Here is a 20,467-nt window from a genome sequence, read left to right as displayed (position 1 = left end):
TCTTAACGTTTTTGTTACTTTTGGGTTCCATATCAGATTGTTGATTCCATCATGTGAGAGGAGACATATCATTAAGAATCTTAGCTTTGGTTTTGATTTGACATGCAAAGCCAATCGGGTGAATTCGTAACTTGATTTTATAGTTGGGATTATATGCATGTATGGCTTAATCCCCCATCCAGCCCCAGTTTATAAATGTTTCTCTGTTCTTCAGAATCACCTTCTAGTGCTGGTCAACCCGATGGGAACAGAACCTTCAGTGCATAATGATCATCATAGATAGTATCAAAGGATTCCACCAGGTCCTAGAGGCTCCATACATTCATACTCCTGTGCCTCTATTCTGGTGAAGGATGTCCGTCATGACAGCCACACAGTTTCAGTCTCTAATTCAGGCTTGACTGAAATAAGTACAGATAATCAAGTCATATCATACTACTTTTTTAAAAAAGTGTCAAAAATTCACTTGTTCATTCTGAAAAGGGCATATTTGCTGCCAGGTAATAGTTAACATTGGCTGGTTTCAACATTTTCCAGCCAGTTGTTCTCTATGCCCTCGACTCAGCTGGGCAGTCCTCTTTGACTAGGAATAGCTAACACTTGCTGCTTCTTTTGGATTAGCAGAAATTTTGTGTGCAGTACTTGGGAAGTACACAGATGTGTTGCTGTATCAAGAAGTTTACTAAACAGTAACCTACAGAGCCATGAATCCCAGCCAGTTCTTCAAATGCTTTGGACTGAAAGTGGTACTTACTCATCAGGTCTCAAAAGTGAGCTTTTATTGCTGTAGGATCTAAAGCCTTATGCCGATTTTATGTTTACTTGCTAGATTCAGTTCCAGCTCTCTCCACTTTTACCAAACTGCCTGACATAACTTCTGCTTTTGCGTTTTTTCCTAGGTACAATGGCTCCCTTCCTAACGGTGACAGAGGGCGCCGGAAAAGCAGGTTTGCTCTCTATAAACGACCCAAAGCAAATGGGGTCAAACCCAGCACGGTTCATGTGATTTCAACACCTCAAGCTTCCAAGGTAAGTGGCTGACTCTCTGGGTTTGGAAGATAATGCTGGCCCGGCACTTGGTGACTTGGTGATTTTTTTTTTTTTTTGGTTTGCCATCTGTTCATACTTCTCTGTATTTCATTATCCTTCTGACATTGAAAGATAGCCCTGAAGATCTTCTTGGCTTGTCAGTGTTGTTGATTATAGTATTTATAATCTGGGAGCCTGCAAAGAACGGGAGTGGGGGATTTATTCATATTTTTATATTTAAAAGTCCTGCCTGAGGCAAGGGAGATCCCCCACCCCACCTGCCTAAATCTCCTTCTCCAGTACACTTCAGTCTGGGAGGACTTGAGCAGACCAATTTCTTCACCTGCTTCTGGCTCTCTCCTTCCCTTCTCTGCCCCCCGCCTGTCATTGTTCAGAGAGAAGAAGCATGCTCTGTCCCCGTTAGGCCACTTTTGAGGGATTTTGTCTGTTTGTTTTGTGTACTCATTCTTCTGCATGCTTGTGGAGATTTTAGTTGTACAGAAATCCCATCCTCATCTGCAGCTGGGTTTTCTTTGCTTCTTTTTTTGCATGCATTAGGTCATAAAACTTGCTATTAGAACAGGGCTTGACAACTCCCAGGAGCCAGGTTGCCTGCTCCTTTCATTGTGGTGCCTAGTATGTATTTTTTTGTAATAGCAATAATTAGAAAACATGACCTTACATAACCCTGAAGGCTGAAATATGAGCCTGGCTCCTAAATTTTTGAGGCTGGCTTCTAGAACCAAAGGCAGTTTGTCAAGACCTGTATTCGAAGGAAGAATGAGAAGAAAGCTAATGAGGCTGTGAAGAATTGCAGAGCGGAATGGGTTTGGAAATTCCTATATACATGTCCAGTTCTCCTTCTCCAGGAATCTTGTCAGGCTTGAGCAGGCTGCTTTCTCTGTAACGCCACAACTTCCTGGTCTCCCCCCCCCCTCCACCCCAGTAAACCGTCTATCTTCCCTCTGCTAAAGCATGTTAGGAACCCCGCCCCCATTCTGCTTAACCCCCTGTCTTATTTGTATGTGGCCTATTTTGTGATTGGCATGAAGTGGGTTCTGGATCAGATCAAGCCGGAATTTTCCCTAGCAGCTAAAATGACAAAACTGAGGCTATCGTACTTTGGTCACATCATGAGAAGACAAGATTCTCTGGAAAAGTCAATAATGCTAGGAAACGTGGAAGGCAGTCGGAAAAGAGGAAGACCTAAAATGAGATGGCTGGACTCAATAAAAGAAGCCACGTCCTCCAGTTTGCAGGATCTGAGCAAGTCTTTTAACGATAGGACATTTTGGAGGTCTTTCATAGGGTCGCCATAGGTCAGAGGCGACTTGACGACACATAACACACACATATAATAATCAAAATGAAACAAGATTCAGAGGGGTCTCATCACAGAATACATACTCTGAACCTGTTAATCACTGAATGGAACAGGAAATTCTATTTATAGCTATTTTTGTCCTTGACAAATGTAAGGCATATTTATTTTTCATGTCATATCACCTAATCAAGTAGTCCTCTTGCTGTAAGATAAGGATTGATCTTGGCATCTTCCAAGAAGTCCTCTTCATCATTGGTAGTATGCTTGTGTGGTCACTGGTAGCATGCCTGTAATTCCAAAGTTGTGTGTAAGTGCAGTCTTCTTTCGTACCTAGTCCAAAAGCCAAATAGGTTGAAGCTCAGAAAACATTTCATGTCTAGTGATGTCATTGAATATTGTAGCAGGATTTGAGTTCTGTGGCACCTTAGAAATCAAAAAGTTCATCTTCGTTCTTCTGTGCCTCCACACATGGGGACTGCGCAGGCGCAGGCCAGCCGCCGGAGAATTTTCTAGAGCTTCCATGGCTCCGAAGGGGCCGTTTGTCGTGCGCCTCAGCGACCGTTTTCCCGCCCAAACGGTCACGTGATCCTCCAGCGACCAACGGCCCCTTCCCTCAGTTCTCTTCTTGCCGCCGCTTGGAGAGAACGTGAGCTTCGTTGCTCTGTGCTTTTTTGTGCTTCGTGCTTTATTCTGACTGATTGCTTGGCTTTTGACTTCGGACTTCGTGACCTCGACTATTCTTCGGATCTCGTTTTGGACTTTGTTGTGGACTCGGTAATTTGACTCGGACTGTTTTTGACCTTCCTTTCGCGTGCCCCTGAAGATGGCCTCAAAGGCTCTCTTTAAGCATTGCCTCCAATGCCACACGAAAATGGCCAAGACCGATGGCCATGAACTGTGCCTGTTTTGTTTGGGGGAGACCCATAACGTGTCGGCCTGTAAGATTTGCCAGGGCTTCACCAAAGAAGAAGAAGACCAAGCATCATCGGTCGCCGCATCCCGCTCCTCAGGAGGAGGTCATCGTGCTTCCTCACACGCCTTCCCCTCATCTGGGCTCCCCTGAGCCAGAAGGCATCTCCGTGCCGGTGCCGGATCCGATGGCCTTCGAGACGGTGCCCGCAGAATTCTCGTCGGGGCCGGAGCTGAGCCCGCACCGTTGGAGCCGACCATCGCCTGCCCTTCGGTCGCCGAGGCTGGAACCGAGCCCGTCTCCTCGTCGGAGCCGTCCGTCGCCTGTCCGTCCGTCTCCACCTCCGGTCGGTCGTGAGCGGCATGGTTCCGGGGACAGTGTCCGATCAGTCCGGTCCACTGCGTCCCGGCATCGACAGGCTTCCTACCTCCCCTCGCCATACCGTTGCCAATGGGAGGGGGCACCTGCGGGCTTCTCCGTGTCGGAACCGAGGCCTTCGACATCAAGGTCGGCGTGGGCTCCCCCTCCACTCCGGGCTCAGGAATCCAAGCTCGGTTCCGATGAGGAGGAAGTGGAGAGTTTGGCTACCAGTCGGAGTCCTGGTCCGAACCATCGCCAGCTGAGGAGCTAGTGCCATCTGCGGACTCGCCATTCGAGGACCTCCGCATCTACGCCGACCAGATGGCAAGGATGGCCAAGGCTCTCGAGATGGATATCTCTTCAGCAGTCCCCCAGACCAAGGACAAGCTCCTCAAGCGTATCTATGGGGATAATCCGGCGTCCGTTGGCTTCCCCATGCTCGAGGGTATTGAGGAGATTGTGGAGAAGGTGTGGCAGGTGCCCTGTGATCAACCTCCAACATCCAAGCGCATCGAGCAGCTTTACAAGATCAAGCAGGGCACCTGGCCGGCGTTGGTGAAGCACCCTCCACCTTCCTCCTTGGTCACAGAGGAGTTCAACCCCTGACGATCGGGTCACTCCTCGGTGCCTGCCGATAAAGAGGGCAAGAAGCTGGATGCCATGGGCAGGCGCCAGTACATTGTAGCTTCGCTGGGTCTGAGGATTGCCAACTACCAAACCATCATGGCAGGGTACCAACTGTACCTCTGGGAGAAGTTGGCGTCCTATACCCGAGACCTCCCTCCTGAGCAGAAGGCTGTGGTGTCCCTGCTGCAGACAGAGGCTGTCCGGCTGTCTAAACAGCAAATGAATGCTGGGAGCCATGCTGCTGACACTGCTGCTAGAGGGATGGCGTCGGCGGTGGTCCTCAGGCGCCACTCTTGGTTGCGGTCGACGGCCCTGTCCCAAGAGGTGCGTTCCAGGGTGGAGAGCATGCCCTTTGAAGGGGACTCTCTGTTCTCCAAGTCCACCGACGAGACCCTGAAGAAGAAAAAGGAGGACAGGCAGACGGCGCGGTCTTTGGGTCTGGCTCCAGCGGACAAGCCCTCCTCCAGGTCACGGTACGCTCCCCGGTCCGGCCCTTACCATTACCAGGGCAGATACCAACAACAGCGGCCGGGCTACCAACAGTATCCTGCCTACCAGCAGCGGCCTTACCCTCCCGCACAACAGCAGAGGAGGCGTCGGCCCTTCAAGCCTCGTCCGGCACAACAACCGGCCCAGCAGAAAGATCAGCAGGGCGCCGGGAGGCAGTACTGACGGGTCACGCCAGCCGTATCCCCGAACTTTTCGGACAGACTGAGTCCACTCCTCTCTGAGTGGGAGTCAATAACATCTGACTCATGGGTCTTAACGATTGTTGAACTGGGATACGGGCTGGAGTTTGTTGAGCTGCCTATATGCAGTTCACCCCTGACAGCTGTCAATAACACTATGGCCGAGCTGGATGCGGAGATCGTGTCGCTCTTGGCCAAGGGTGCTGTGGAAGAATTGCCCTATGAGGACTCTTTACAGGGTTTCTTCTCTAGGTTCTTCCTGGTCCCCAAGAAGGATAGGGGCTTACGTCCCATTTTAGATCTGAGGGGCCTTAATGCCTTCCTCAAGGTGACCAAATTCAAAATGGTTACGTTGGCGGCTGTGATCGCCTTGCTGAAACAGGGAGATTGGTTTGCGGTTCTTGACTTAAAAGACGCATACTTTCACGTGGGCATACAGAAGGAGCACAGGAAATACCTGAGCTTTGTTTACCGGCAAAGGGTTTTCCGGTATAAGGTGCTCCCCTTTGGCCTGTCCACTGCCCCACGAGTGTTCACGAAATGTGTGGCCCCTGTGGTTTCCTTCCTGCGGGAAGAGGGCTGTACCATCTTTCCATACCTCGATGACTGGCTCATCGTGGCTGAATCGGAGTCTAGGCTAGTGCAGGACATTGGCTTGGTACTTAGCACTTGCCAACGCCTGGGGCTCCTGGTGAACTTGGAGAAATCCAAGCTGGTGCCCAACTGCAAAGTGTCCTACATTGGTGCACTGTTAGACTCTGTGGAGGGTAAGGCTCTGCTTCCCTTGGAGAGGGCTCGGTCCCTAAAGGGTCTGGTGTCCATGTTTAAAAGGAACCGATTCCAGTCGGTGCGCACTATCCAGTGCTTACTAGGGCATATGGCAGCGGCCACCTCTGTGGTGCCTTTCACTAGGCTGCGTATGCGCCCTCTCCAGAACTGGTTTGTGCGGAGGTACGATGCTCTGCTGCACCCTCCGTCCCTCAAATTCTCTATCCCGAGGGTCATCCTCTCCTCCTTGGACTGGTGGCTGTCTGATGACAACTTGTTTAAAGGGACCCCCTTTGGGTATCAGCACCATGACGTCACGGTTACCACTGATGCCTCTCTGTTGGGATGGGGGGCTTACTGTGGTGATGTGTCTGTGCAAGATGTCTGGTCTGAGAGGGAAAAGACCCTCCATATCAATGTGCTTGAACTAAGGGCCATTCGTTTCGCACTTGTGTCTCTTACAGCACTGCTGAGAAATCGTCAGGTCTTGGTGCAGACGGACAACACGACTGCCATGTACTACGTGAATCAGCAGGGGGGCACAGTGTCCATGGCCCTGTGCCGGGAAGCCACACTCACTTGGCAGTGGGCTATCAAGAACGGCGTGTCGCTCCGTGCTATACACGTGGCTGGGTCAGACAATGCCCGGGCAGATGCCCTCAGCAGGGTCCCTTTACTGGACCACGAGTGGGAACTGAACGTAGAGTGCGTTGGGCCGATCTTCCAGATGTGGGGTCATCCAGTGATAGACGTGTTCGCCACTGCGGCGACCACCAAGGCCCTCACGTTCTGTTCCAGGGCAGGGAGCGACCCCCTCTCTATTGGGGATGCCTTCCAGTTTACGTGGACGCAGGGCTTGCACTACATGTTTCCTCCGTTCCCCTTGATTCCCAGGGTCCTGTGCAAGATAGAGGAGGACGGGACGGACTGCATCCTGGTGGCCCCCTTCTGGCCACGGCAGGTTTGGTTCCCGAAGCTCCTGTGGATGTCCCAACGAGGAAGCTGCACCTAACGGCTTGGCGGATCGTTCCTCCCCGATAGGCTTTACTGACGAGGTACAGAGGGTCCTCCTGAATGCTCGTCGGCCATCCACTAGGCGCGCTTATGCGGCCAAGTGGCGCAGGTTTGAGCTCTGGGCATTTGCCAGAGGAGTGGTGCCTGACAGCAGTCCCTTGGGGGTTGTGTTCGAGTATTTGTGCCACTTGCGTGGCCTGGGCTTGAAGGTTTCCTCCCTCAAGGTCCACCTGGCAGCGATATCAGCTGCTCACACCCGAGTTGAGGGTGCTACGGTGTTTTCTCACCCACAATCCCGCCAGTTCCTTAAGGGCATGTACAATCTTTACCCACCTGTGTCGGCGCCAGTGCCTCAGTGGTCACTGTCCTTGGTGCTCTCACGTCTCATGTTGCCTCCATTTGAACCAATGGCTACCTGCCCCTTGGATATGCTATCCTATAAGGTGGTGTTCTTGGTGGCCGTCACATCGGCCAGAAGGGTCAGTGAACTGTCTGCGCTGCGGTCTGACCCTCCCTTTCTTGTGTTTCATCCCAACAAGGTGGTCCTGCGTCCCTGCCTCGGGTTCCTGCCCAAGGTGGTGTCCGCCTTCCACCTCTCGCAGGATATCTCGCTGCCTGCATTCTTTTCCTCAACCTTCCTCTAAGGGGGAAAAGGCCCTTCATTCCCTAGACTTGAAGAGGGCCCTAGCCTATTACCTGGATAGGACAAAGGAATTCCGCACCTGTCCTCACCTGTTTGTATGTTTTGGGGCCAAGGACAAGGGTAACAGGGCTTCCTCACAGACCCTGTCTAGGTGGATTGTGGCGGCCATTAGCAAGGCCTATTCCCTGGCAGGGATGGCTTGCCCGCTTCATGTTAGAGCCCATTCCACGCGGTCCCAAGCATCCTCTTCGGCACTCCTCAGGGGGGTGCCCCTGGTTAACATTTGTAAAGCCGCCACATGGTCCTCTGCAGACACCTTTGTCAGGCATTACGCCATTGATGTCAATGTGGAGCAGGATGTATCTGTGGCCAAGGCTGTCTTACACTCCCTTTTTTCCTGAAGGAGTTTTGGGATGACTTTCTTGGTGTACCTGCTGGGTACCCTTGAGTGAAAAAGTGTATATATGTACCTTGGGGTGTATATATGTAAATATTGAGTATTTATGTGTCCTTACACAGTTTTTTTTACATAGATGTATATATGCATATCTATTTATTGTTGTTCTTGTTTGTTCAATAAAATTGTGTTGGACTTCACCCCCACCTTCCTTATTGTGTGAAGCTTGGTACACTCCCATGTGTGGAGGCACAGAAGAACGAAGATGAAAACAGGGTTAACATACCTGTAACTTATGTTCATCGAGTTCTTCTGTGCTGACACACAACCCTCCCTCCTACCCCGCTGTGAACTCCAATGCACAATACTGTGATGGCTGTAACGGAAATTGGTGTTTTTAAGGTGTTATGGCTGAAGTGTGTTGGTCAAGCGGCGGCAAGGGAGAACTGAGGGAAGGGGCCGTTGGTCGCTGGAGGATCACGTGACCGTTTGGGCGGGAAAACGGTCGCTGAGGCACGCGACAAACGGCCCCTTCGGAGCCATGGAAGCTCTAGAATATTCTCCGGCGGCTGGCCTGCGCCTGCGCAGTCCCCATGTGTGTCAGCACAGAAGAACTCGATGAACATAAGTTACAGGTATGTTAACCCTGTTATTTCCCGGGTATAAACTTTCAAGAGTCAAAGCTCCCTTCTTCAGATACCAGGAATCAGGGCTTTTTTTCCAGCAGGAATGCAGTGGAATGGAGTTCCGGCACCTCTTGAAAATACTCACCGTGCCCAGTGGCCCTGTCCCCCCTGATCTGCAGACAGAGGTCAGTTCCCCTCATTTCCCTCTTGAGAGTTCCACCACCTCTTTTCCCAGAAAAAAACGCCCTGCTAGGAATTATTATCAAATTTTGGCTCAGATTATAAATTTGTCTAGCATGACATGCTCTGATATATTAGGAATCAAGGACAATTTATTTCAAGAATAAGTTTCAGAATCTAAAGCAAGATTCTGCACATACCAGTCAGTGTTATTGTAGGAACATGTACAAAAGTTTATTCAACGACAGGGAACTTTTGTGGAACAGCCAAACATATTTTTAAACATTCTAAATTTTTCTCTGTTTTTAATCTCTGCCCTGGATACTAATTGTAGCTCTGGTAGAGCTGTGTAGCTCTGGCAGAACTATATCATTTTAATTTTTTTGGTGTTTTGAAAAGAAAAAAAATAGACTACTTTGCTTTCTTCCAGAATAAGAAGACTTACAAAGAGCCCAAATAATGGCAAAGGAATTATGCATTATATAAAATACATATGAAGGGTTGTGCTGTGCATGTGTGAAGAACATGCAAATAATTCCTGTCTAGAAAGAAAAGAACTATTGGTGGTCTGAAGTCTGCCAGAATTTTATGAATTCATTTGGAAGGGTAGCCAGATTTTTGAACCAACAGAGTTTTCTTCGTAGAAAATAACTGTTTGTGGCATAATAGGAAACGATAGGGTAAGTATTTCTTAGCAGTTCTCATGCAAGGAGAGTGTTCCAGAAGTCTAGTCTTACATTTCAAGGACAGTAATAGAAACTTCAACTTTGATAGATGAGAGACCAAAGTCAGCTGTGTAAAATAACAGTCTATCCAGAGCGCATTTTTGGACACTGCCTCCCCGGTGTCTGTGCTCTGAGACTGGCTATGTATCTTGGGCATGTCAGTCTGTGTATATGTAGATATTTATTCAGCCTGCCCTTTCTGCAGTTTATGATAAGAAATGGTAACTGGCCCAAGGACGCTCCATGAACTTCATGGCTGAGCTTCAAGAGACTCAAGCACAGGTTTCCTTGCTGGACACCATTCTGTCCACAACTTGACACTGGCTTGCTAATACAAGTAACAGCTGCATCAGGGAATCTCTCAGTTGGGTTGTGGGATCCCCTTGGCCTTCTGTTTACAGAACTTGTCAAACTAATATACAGCTCTGAGGGTCACACTTCATCTTGTTGCGTGCGAGAGGCTCAAGGAATAAAGTCGTATCTCTGCATGGCCCCAAAGGGGATGTTGGACAAAGGAAGTGAAAAGAGCATTACAGGAAGAATGAAAGAGGATTAAGACTAGAGAAGTTGAACCCTTAAGGGATGTTAAAAACTGAATGCATAGAACTACTTCCATGTTTAGAAAGTCTGAACTAGGTTTTACTGCAATTGGGGGTGGGATCTGTATGTGTTAATACCTTCATTGCAGGAAGAAGTTGAAAGCTTTAGAGGGTAGAACAATACTAAATTGTTTGCCAGATAAATGTATTAACTTGTATCATGATTTTTATTTTACACAAATAAGAATTAACACAATAAATGCTACAGCGAAAGTGCTGAATTGACTTTCAGGCAAGTCCAAGAGCAAGATTCGAGTCCAGCAGCACCTTTAAGACCATCTAAAATTCCAAGGAGATAGATCAAGATGGGTAGCCGTGTTAGTCTGTCTGTAGCAGTAGAAAAGAGCAAGAGTCCAGTAGTACCTGCAAGATTAACAAAATTTTTGGTAGTGTACGAGCTTTAGTGTACGAGCCAGTTTGGTGTAGTGGTTAAGAGCACGGGACTCTAATCTGGAGAGCCGGGTTTGATTCCCCACTCCTCCACAAAGCCAGCTGGGTGACCTTGGGCGAGTCACAGTTCTCTTGAGCTCTCTTAGCCCCACCCACCTCACAGGGTGATTGTTGTGGGGTAATAATAACACTTTGTAAACCGCTCTGAGTGGGCATTAAGTTGTCCTGAAGGGCGGTATATAAATCGAATGTTATTATTATTATTATTATTTCTGAAGAAGTGAGCTGTGGCTCACGACTGGACTCTAGATTTCCAAGGTATGAGCTTTCGAGAGCCAAAGCTCCCTTGTCAGATACATTTAGAAATGGAACTGTGTAGGGTTTTTATTCAGCCAGACGGTAGGAGGGTTATTACTGTATTATTATACCTTACACCTTTACTTCAAATACCTCACCGACCTGGCTGAATAAAAACCCTACCCTAGCCCTAACCCTAATCCTGTGCTGAACAGTATAAACTTGCCAAAACAAACACAGAATATAAACAACTGAAATTTAGAATACTAAAAAAAGTTTGAATATATACTTTTTGGTGATGTCCACAAATTCACAAACATCAACATGCCTGTGAAATAAAATGGCTTTGCACACCTTTGTAAAGTTAACCAAAATGCAAAAAACAACCGTTGCCATGATATGCTTACTATATAGAATATTTTATACCACAATAAAAGTAATTTTATATAATTTATAAAAAATCTCTTTATACGTAATGTTTAAAAGCATATATTCCGTTATGGTTACATGTGTGAAAGGCAACACATCAAAAACACTTTTGCAATAGGCAAACAAAATGCCAAGTGCTAAGTATATAACAATTTTCTTATATAAAAATTTTTCTTATATAAATATAAAGTGCTTGTGCCTATAGATGACAAATTAGTGTCTAAACAAGTAACCAATTTTATAATTCAAATACAATCTTTTTGAATGGTGCAATATATATATGAGTTTAAAATTCTTCATAGGATGATCCAACAAGTAAAATTCTATGTAAAGAGTAATAACTCACCTTTGTAAAGTTAAGCAACACTGGTGCCCTCAAAAGGGTCTCCCTCAAAAGGCCCTATTTTGTGACACTGACAAAGTGTTGCAACAGGGTTGACCAAAAAGCCAGGACAAAGGAGAGAGAGACAGGTCTATGAGAGGGCCCGGGGAGTAGTAATTTTCATAGGAATGCCATTGATGGGTGGTGTGCCCTCTCAGAGACTCATGGTTCTCTGTTCTCTTTGTCAGATGCATCTGGCAGGGAGAGCTGTGGTTATCGAAGGCTTATACTACATAGGAATTGGATGCTTTTACTGCTGCAAACTAACACGGCAAACTGACTCCACACCAAAAGGAGATGTTTACATTTACTAGCAAAGGAATGTTTTGGTTGCCTCCCCGCTAATTGCATCTTGTCCCCTTCTGATATATGTCCCCTTCTCTCCCCTCTCCCTCCTCCTCTTCTGTATTTGACCAGTTTGTATCATGCATCTGACGAAGAGAACTTGATTCTCGAAAGCTTATGCTACAATAAAATTGGTTAGTCTTAAAGGTGCTACTGGACTCTTTTTGATTTTGTTCTGCATATGACTCTCTGAGGTGGAATTTTTCCCTTTTGGTTGTTTGACAGCATAGATTCAGTCTCTTGAGCATCACATACAACACTTCAATGGTTTTGTACATTTGTGTTCTCAAAATGGCTGCCAGAGCTTAGAAATCATGGTTGAAATTTACATTAGCATATGCATCTTTTTCTTGTGCCTGTTTTTTTTGTCATAACACAAGGGAGAAATAGACGGGGGGAAATGCATTCAGTTCCGTATTTTGTGACATCTGGATTTCATAATACCTCAATACTTGCCAAAGGCCTATTGAGCATGCCTAAGGCACCTTGTTACCTAAAAGAACAGCTTTGTCCTCATCACATTTTATGCACCTTGAATTTAATATGCAGCATATTGGCTTTTGTTGTTAGACAATAAAAGTAAAATGTGAGGTGGTAATTAAAATCCTTTACTGTTTTGCATTTCAGAACTTGGAAAAGGAAAGACATGCCAGGTTCGACATAGCTCTTTTGCACTTTCTTTGAACCCTTATGAAAGAGCTTTTGTGCTTTTTAAATCGCTCTGTAAGGTACAGCTCCTGGATGTTTGCCCAGAGAGCAGTGATGAAACGGGTTGTAGCTCGTGCTCTTTCTGAAGTGTAGAAGCAGATTGGAAGGTTTTTAAAAACCTGTTTGGACAGCTTTTTTGGTACCTTAAAGAGCCTAAAGCAAAATGAAGAAGGCTAGGGATGATTTTTGCATATTCCAGAGTTACATGGCTTCCATAATCCAACTGCTAAGGCGTGAGAATTCATGCTTTGTTCTTGGAAATAATTTCCAGGTTGACATTAAGAAAACTCTTGGTTTTGCTGGAGCATTAAACTTTAGAATACATAACAGATGAGATGCCATGAGATTCTGTCCATGCCTCCTGTATGGTCCGAGAGCAGCTGCTTTGGTGAAGCTAAACGGGTCTAGATTGAGTCAGTGCATGGATGGGAAAAACTCGACCCCTACAAGAGTGCTTGCTTGTGTTCCGTGATGGAAGAAAGATGGATACAAATGAAAAAAGAAATTTTCACTACATAGAATATTAATATTAATAAATTCTTGTGTTTTAAAAAACTTCTTTAAAAGTTTTTTAAAACTTTGTGAAACCAATGAAGTTATCTGAAAAAGATTGTTAAGTACATTAGGAAAAAGAAGTGTGGCCCCTTTTATTAGGACTAACCAATTTGTTTGTTTCAAACATGTATATGTTGCTTTCCCACCTAAACAGGACCCCCTAGGTGGAGAACATAAGGCATTAAAACATTTAAAACAGTATTTAAAAATGTGAATATATGAAATTTAACAATACAATAAAAACATATAACAACCACAACCACAGAGGAGGGCCAATAAGAGTTTACTGGGGGTATCTTATATACTAATACTCAAGTGGCAAAGATCCGAGAATACTTAAATCTGGAGACTGGAGCCACCAATGGACAAGACTGATCTCCCAACAAACCTGAAAAAGTGCCCCAGCTTTGCAAGAAAATATGAAAACTAAAAAAAATACCTTGGGTGATTTAAAAAAAAACAAACCAAATGATAAAAGGTGTGCCTGTAGCTTTAACCAGATGCCTTCAGTGGCTGTTGCTAGGCAACTATGAGAGCTCAGCCGGCTTGGTTTCTGTTAGTAAAAGTCAGGGGGAGGGGACAGGGCCCTTTCCAGGCTGTTTTTGCCTTTGAGGGAAGCCTCATTGGGGCCAGGCCCAGAAGGAACCACCAGGTTACTCAATACCACATAACTTGTCTGACTCACCCAGGTCTGCTGCTTCAGCAGCAGCCCCCCTAAAGCCAGTGTAGTGTAGGGGTATGCACTCCAAAAAGATTTGGGTTTACCAAAGCAGGGAAAAAATTCAGGAAAACTAGAATATTCAGGTATTTAAACCGCTTCGAGATTATTAGGGAAGATTTGGCCATTGTTTCCAATGGGAAATGCTGCTCCTGGCTATCCAGGGGCCTGGGGGCACATTTCCCCCCCTAATAATCCCAAATTTGCAGGGAACCCTCTCCTAACCCTCCTCTCATGACCCCCCCCCCAAGTTTCAGGGAGACTGGAATTTGGGAAATAAGGTGATCCTATCCACTGCCAATCTCTATTGTTCCCTACAGGGAAAATGGGGGGAGGTTCCTAGGTGGCTGGAGGTGGCATTTTGGAAGCAAGATGCAGCAGACCTGCAGGGGACCCTCTCCTAACCCTCCTTGCATGACCACCCAAGTTTCAGAAATATTGGATTTTGGGGAGCCCTAAATTTTTCTTAGTGTGATTCTCTGGTGTGAAGGTTGGTCCTCATAGGGAAGAATGGAGATTGGTGGTGGATAGGGGCACCTTCTTTGGAGGGAACATAACATGGCCCCCTGAACTCCAATCTCCCTGAAACTTGGAGGGAGGGTCTGAGAGGACAGGTAGGAGTAGGTCCCCTGCAAATTGGGTGCATTTTGCTTGCAAAATGCCATCCCCAGCCACTTAGAAAGCACCACTGGCAGCGGAAGCACTGTTTCTTCTTGGTGTTCCTTAGCAACAGTAAGGGAAAGGCTGCTTCCACGCTACCTGAAGCTTAACAAAGCATCCCAAAGAGCTTTGGTAAGCTTTGCTTCAGTATTCCCGAATTGCTTCAGCAATGCGGAGGCTGATTCAGGAATGCCAAAACACCCCGACTTGGGCCTGATCCAGGTTAAAAACCCAGATTCGGAACCTGCAGCGCACATCCCTAGTGTAGTGTAGTGGTTAGAGTTTCAGACCACGATCTGTGATACTTAGGCTTGAATTACCACTCTGCTGTTGAAGCTCACTGTGTGACTTTTATCCAGTCACCTCAGCCTAATCTATCTCTCAGGGTTGTTATGAGGATAATACAGAGGCAAAGAGAATGATGTAAGCTGCTTTGGGCCTCCATTGTGGAAAAAGGCAGTATATAAATGAAATAAATATATGTTTAGTGGGTTTGAAGGAGAGAAGGACATAGGGAAAGGTAAGCCTATGGAGGCTGCCAGGAGGAGGGAAAGAGGAGATAGTGTCAGGAAGGAGATACAGGGGAAAGTGAAGTACCACCACAAATCCTTGCAGGTTCCCTACTATGTAACTGGGCCCAGCTCAGCCAGCACCACTTGGCTGCTGGTGCAGGGGTGGGGGAGAAGTGAAGAAGAGGGAAGACAAAGGGGAAATGGGAGGGAGAGAAGGAAGCAGGAAAAGTGAGAGAGGCTACATGGGGTAGGGAAAGGAAAGAGGACATGCTAGTGGAGGGGAAAATGAGATGCTCCCTGGAAGTCCTTGCGGGGCTCCCATTTGTGCATAACAAAACAAATAACTTCACCCACTGGCAGAAGACAGTGACCAAGAGAGACAAACAGATCTCTCTGTTAGAGTTAATGAACAAGCTTTGCAGTTCCTGATCAAGTGTTCTAAACTGAAAACTGGCTTAGTACTTTGTGTCCGTATGTTTGGTCCAATTAAAAAGGATTTTAAGTCACACTGTTTTGATTTCCAGACAACTTGGCATTCTAATCAAGGAGAGAGATTCCAGTTTCGGTGTGTGTCCCATGCAGATTTTCTAAACAGTTCCACTTTCGGCATTGCCATGTATTATCAGTGGACTGATACCTGTACCTAGAGACAGGTTCATAGTCTGTACTGAGGTCGTTCGCCAAATAATGCTGAGCTTTTTAGTATAGAATCTGTATGGATGTTCTAGAAAGTATAGAAGATCTTAAGCAGTGATCTAACAATATTGTATTGAAAGTATCTTAAAACATGCTGTGGATAGTTTAGCATTATAATCCAGCCATTTTATGGCATTTAAAAATCTTGCACTGATGTTGCTCAAGAGCAGAATGCATTTAGCTAGTCACTTTCTAAATAGCCCTTCCTCTTTCTTGTTTGTGTCAAATAAGAATCTCATTCAGCTGTCCAATTTGATAATCTTATGGAAGTTTAAAGAGTGTTCATTACGGGCTATAGATCTGACACAAATGAGTGACTTTTGTAATGTAATTCCAACAGTTACAAAACATTACATGTTGAAAGGGAGAAGAGAGACTAAAAGACCTATCATATCTGGGCATTCAAGTTGATACCCCAAATAATAATAATAATAATTTCCGAAAACCAACCATAATTAGTTTAAGAGGAGGAAAGAACTCTCGGCTGTTCAGGGATCTTTGTTGACCTTGAGTTGCTTTGCATTATGACTTTTATTTAAGACAAGAGTAAAGCTTTAAATAGCAAATATGTGCCAGTTGCAGCCACTCTTTAAATGAAAATGCACTCTAGAATATTTATGAATAGTTAATGACAAATGGTGAGATGTACTAGGCTGTGTTTCATAATAGGTTATGTAAAAGCTTTGTAGTTGCTGAGCAGAGAGCAGCTTGTTACTCACTGATGAAGCAGAAGCAAGCTTGCTTTTCAGAATAAGAAATTCTTTAGCTTCCTCATAAGATCTTGGTCCTCTTTGGCTTTTAGTTTTCCAAGTAGTTTCCAGAGTGACTTTGACCTCACCCCCCACCCTTTGAAAAAGAAGAGCAATTTGGCTTCTCCAGTTACCTTTTCAATTGGTCACTCTTCCCTCTCTCCTCTTTCAAATCAGACTTCTGATAAGTTAACTAAGGAGGCACCTGCCACCCTGATCCAGTTTCGTGCTGATAGTGGGCAGCACCAAATGCAGGTATAATTATTTCGACAAGGCTAAAGAGAATGCAGGTGGGTCTTCTGTGCTGTGCTGTACTTGGGTAGATCAAAGACGGATAATTCTCTCTCACGCCCCCCCCCCGCCCCACTGCCTCATGTTTTCGATATGGAAGGGGAAATCTGGGTCTTTGTGGACTTGTTTTCCACTCTCCAGAGGTGGTTAAAGCTTGATTCCATTCCCACTGCATGCTCTAAAGGTGACGACTTAAAATCATGGCTGCACGATGGGGTGAGGGGAACAAGATGGGTTAATTTATTCTGGTTTTTATACTGCCTGACACACACTTCCTTTTGAAGGCCTGACATGTGTACGCCTAGATTGGGCGGAAACTTCTCTTGTTGCCTGGCGTTTGTAGATCAGTGACCAAATTCCAGGATGTCGGGGCAGTTTAACTTTGTTGTTTAGGTTGTTGCAAAGCTGGGAACGAAAGACCAGTGTGGAGTGAATTTGCTCCAAGTTTTAACCAGGCCGCTGCTGAGGAGATTAAAGCAGTGTTGTCAATTTCCCTTGTTTGCACTGGTGAATCTCCTCAAATTCCCATGTGGAAGAAGCTGTGGCAGTGAGCAGGAACCAAGGAAACAAGATGCAGTCTGGAATTCTCGGATTGAACACAGGAAGTGGCCTTACACAGAGTAAGGCCATTGGTCCGTAACGGTCAGCATTTTCTCCAGGATGACTCACATCACCTACATGACCTGAGCCTTCTAGCTGAAGGTGCTGGGGATGGAACCTGGGCCCTGCATGCAAAGCAGATGGTCTGCAGCTGAGCCACTACTTTTTTATGCAAGCCCAGGGCTCGGTTACCTTTGACTGTGTGCGCGTATATTTTACAGAACAACAAGAAATTACGATTCTATGTAAAGGATTTATCAGCCAACAGCATTCCTCTGCTCTGACCTAATCAAGAAATAAATTGAGATATATAGATAAGAACGAAATCTGTCCTCTTAAAACAGTGTTGTGTAGTTGTTAGAATGCCAGAGACCCATGTTTGAGTCCCCACATGGCCCGTGGAAGCTTGCAGGATAACCTTGGACACGTTGCATGGTTTCAGCTTGACCTACTGCAAAGAGTTGTAACTAGAATAAAATGGAGCAGAAGAGATGATGTAAGCTGCTTTGGGTCCCCATTGGGGAGAAATTAATTAATAAATCCTAAATGGCTGGGATCACAGGTGTATGGAGCAGTTAAATTCGCTCCCTGCGGTGTCTTTGGGAACATGTCTCTGTCTCTCACATACGGGTTTTCATTAGTGCAGGGAAAACAAGCCCTGTCTTGCACTTCTCAGGTTAGCAAGCCTCACCGATGTGGACTTCTACAGAATGAGTGTGTGAGTGTACATGCTTGTGCAGAAAAGGAATCTGCCTGCTCCCAGACTCATCACTATACAGAGCCCTTCTTCCCTACACACCCTGCCTGTCATGGTTGAGTGTACAATAAAAATATTTCAGATGCGGAATGAAGGGAATTTTGCTAGCATATTAGAAGAGCCAGCATTAAAGAGCAGCTCCTTCCCATGACAGGATATGACTCAGTCATTTGAAGCAGGGAAGAAAAAGGAAAAGAAGACTTTGAAGTTGGGCTTTTGGATGATTACTAGTCAATTGAAATGTTCCAGGGGAGTTTTTCTCTTAACATTCTGCCCAACAGACATAATAAGTTTCTTTGAAATATCTTGATGACAGCCTGTGGTGCAGTGGTTGAAGTGTCAGGCTAGGATCTGGGAGACCTTGTTTCAGATCTCTACTTTGCCATGGAAACTTGCTCAGTGACTTTGGCCAGACACACATTCTCAGCCTAAACTACCTCACAGGGTTGTTGTAAGGATAAAACGGAAGAGAGAAGGATGTAAGCCACTTTGGGTTCCCATTGGGGAGAAAAGTGTGTTTGTGTGAGTATCTAACTAAATAAATGTGGTGCTGAAAATAGTCGTCTCCTCTAATTCTTTCCTGGTCTTGAAATAGAGTGTAGGGGAGGAGCTAGCATTCACTCTAGCAACACGAGTTTCTGTCCTGAGTACACATTAGTTTCCCCCCCAGTTTCTTAATAACACAGTCAGCTTACAAAAAAATGCTAAACAAGCAAGTTAAACAGAAGGCTTCTCTTTACACAGCCAAATACATGCAAAACTTGTGCTAATGCAACAGTGCTTGTTCTGTATTTATTTATTTTATTTTATTTACGTCATTTATAGTCTGCCTTTCTCACTGACACTCAAGGCGGATTACACAGTATGGGGTTAATACAATCAGTATCAAGTAAGTACATTTCAATACAATACCATAAGGTAAACAGATACACGTTTAAAAGGCAGTCGTGAGGTCTTGGAACAAAAATTTAGGCTGTTAGGCAGGAGACTCAAGGCCAGGACCTCCAAGGTAGCCTTCTCAGAAGTGCTACCTGTTCCACGCGCAGGGCCAGAGAGACAAACGCAGATCAGGAGTCTCAATGCGTGGATGAGACGATGGTGTAGGGAGGAAGGGTTCAAGTTTGTTAGGCACTGGGATTCTTTTTGGGACAAGCGGGAGCTGTACAAGAGAGACGGTCTCCACTTGTCCCGAGGAGGAACCCGGCTGCTGGCACTTAAAATCAAAAAGGTGGCAGAGCAGTTTTTAAACTAAATGCTAGGGGAAAGCCGACAAGAGATAAAGTGTCTCTGGTTCAGGATGGTTCATCTCAGAGAGATGAAGGGCTAGGTATAACACTTCTACAGGGAGATAGATTAGAGTTGTCAACTGAGATGGAGACAAACAGTGCAGATGACCTAACTACGTCTCGAGGCAAAGTGTGCCGGGGAAGTTACAGGTGTTTATATACAAATGCTAGAAGTGCCCGAGGTAAAATTGGGGAGCTGGAATGTTTAGTGTTGGGCGAATCCATAGACATTGTGGGCATATCAGAAACTTGGTGGGATGAGGAAAATCAGTGGGACACGGTGATTCCTGGATATAAATTATATCGGAAGGATAGGGAGGGAAGGGTTGGTGGTGGGGTGTCAGAGAAGGTATACATTCCAGTAAGATTGAGAAGGTAACTGAATTAGATTCGCTTCTGGAAATGCTATGGGTTGAAATTACGGGCCCAAATGGAAACTTAACTGTGGGAGTTTGTTATCGCCCTCCAGATCAGAAAATAGAGGAGGATTATAAAATGATGACAGGATTAAAGATGGCTGCTAAACAAAAAAACTGTGTTGTAATGGGTGATTTTAACTACCCACGCATTGACTGGGCCAATGGGTGTTCGAATCGGGGGAGAGAAAGTGAGTTTCTAGACTGTCTCAATGACTGTGCTATGGAACAGATGGTTACAGAACCTACTAGGGGAGAGGTGATCCTGGATTTGGTCCTCAGTAATGCTGAAGACCTGGTGAGAGATGTAAATGTGATTGCACCACTTGGGAACAGTGACCATAATGTTATTGAGTACAACATATGTATAAATAGGAAATTGCCAAATAAGACCAACACAGCCATGTTTAACTTCAAAAGGGGTAACTTTTCTGAGATGAGGGGGTACGTGAAGAAGAAACTGAAAGGGAAAGTAAAAAAGGTCAAAACACTTGGGGAATCTTGGAGACTATTTAAAACTACAATCCTGGAAGCTCAAATTAAATATATACCGCTGGTTAGGAAAGGCACAAATAGGTTTAGGAAAAGGCCAGCATGGTTAACAAGCAATGTAATAGAAGCTGTAAAAGGTAAAAAGGATTCTTTTAGGCAGTGGAAAACTAGTTGGAGTGAGGTTGATAAAAAGGAGCATAAGCTGTGGCAAAAAAAGTGCAAGTCTGTGATCAGACAGGCAAAAAGGGAATATGAGGAGCATATTGCAAAGAACATAAAGAAAAACAATAAAC

The 20,467-nt window shown here is 45.6% G+C and overlaps 1 protein-coding gene across 1 annotated transcript in view; it reads left to right on the top strand.

The window, feature by feature from the left end:
- Positions 1–20,467, top strand: part of PELI2 (pellino E3 ubiquitin protein ligase family member 2) — a 126,070-nt gene that overhangs the window by 39,614 nt on the left and 65,989 nt on the right. The window contains exon 3 of the mRNA XM_054971984.1: positions 900–1,029. Within this exon, the coding sequence (XP_054827959.1) occupies positions 900–1,029 (130 nt within the window). The remainder of the gene's footprint in view (positions 1–899; positions 1,030–20,467) is intronic.

Source organism: Eublepharis macularius, chromosome 2 (genome assembly GCF_028583425.1).
Source record: "Eublepharis macularius isolate TG4126 chromosome 2, MPM_Emac_v1.0, whole genome shotgun sequence".
Taxonomy (NCBI): domain Eukaryota; kingdom Metazoa; phylum Chordata; class Lepidosauria; order Squamata; family Eublepharidae; genus Eublepharis; species Eublepharis macularius.
Note: the sequence above shows the minus strand (reverse complement) of the source record. Positions and strands in the feature narration are given on the sequence as shown.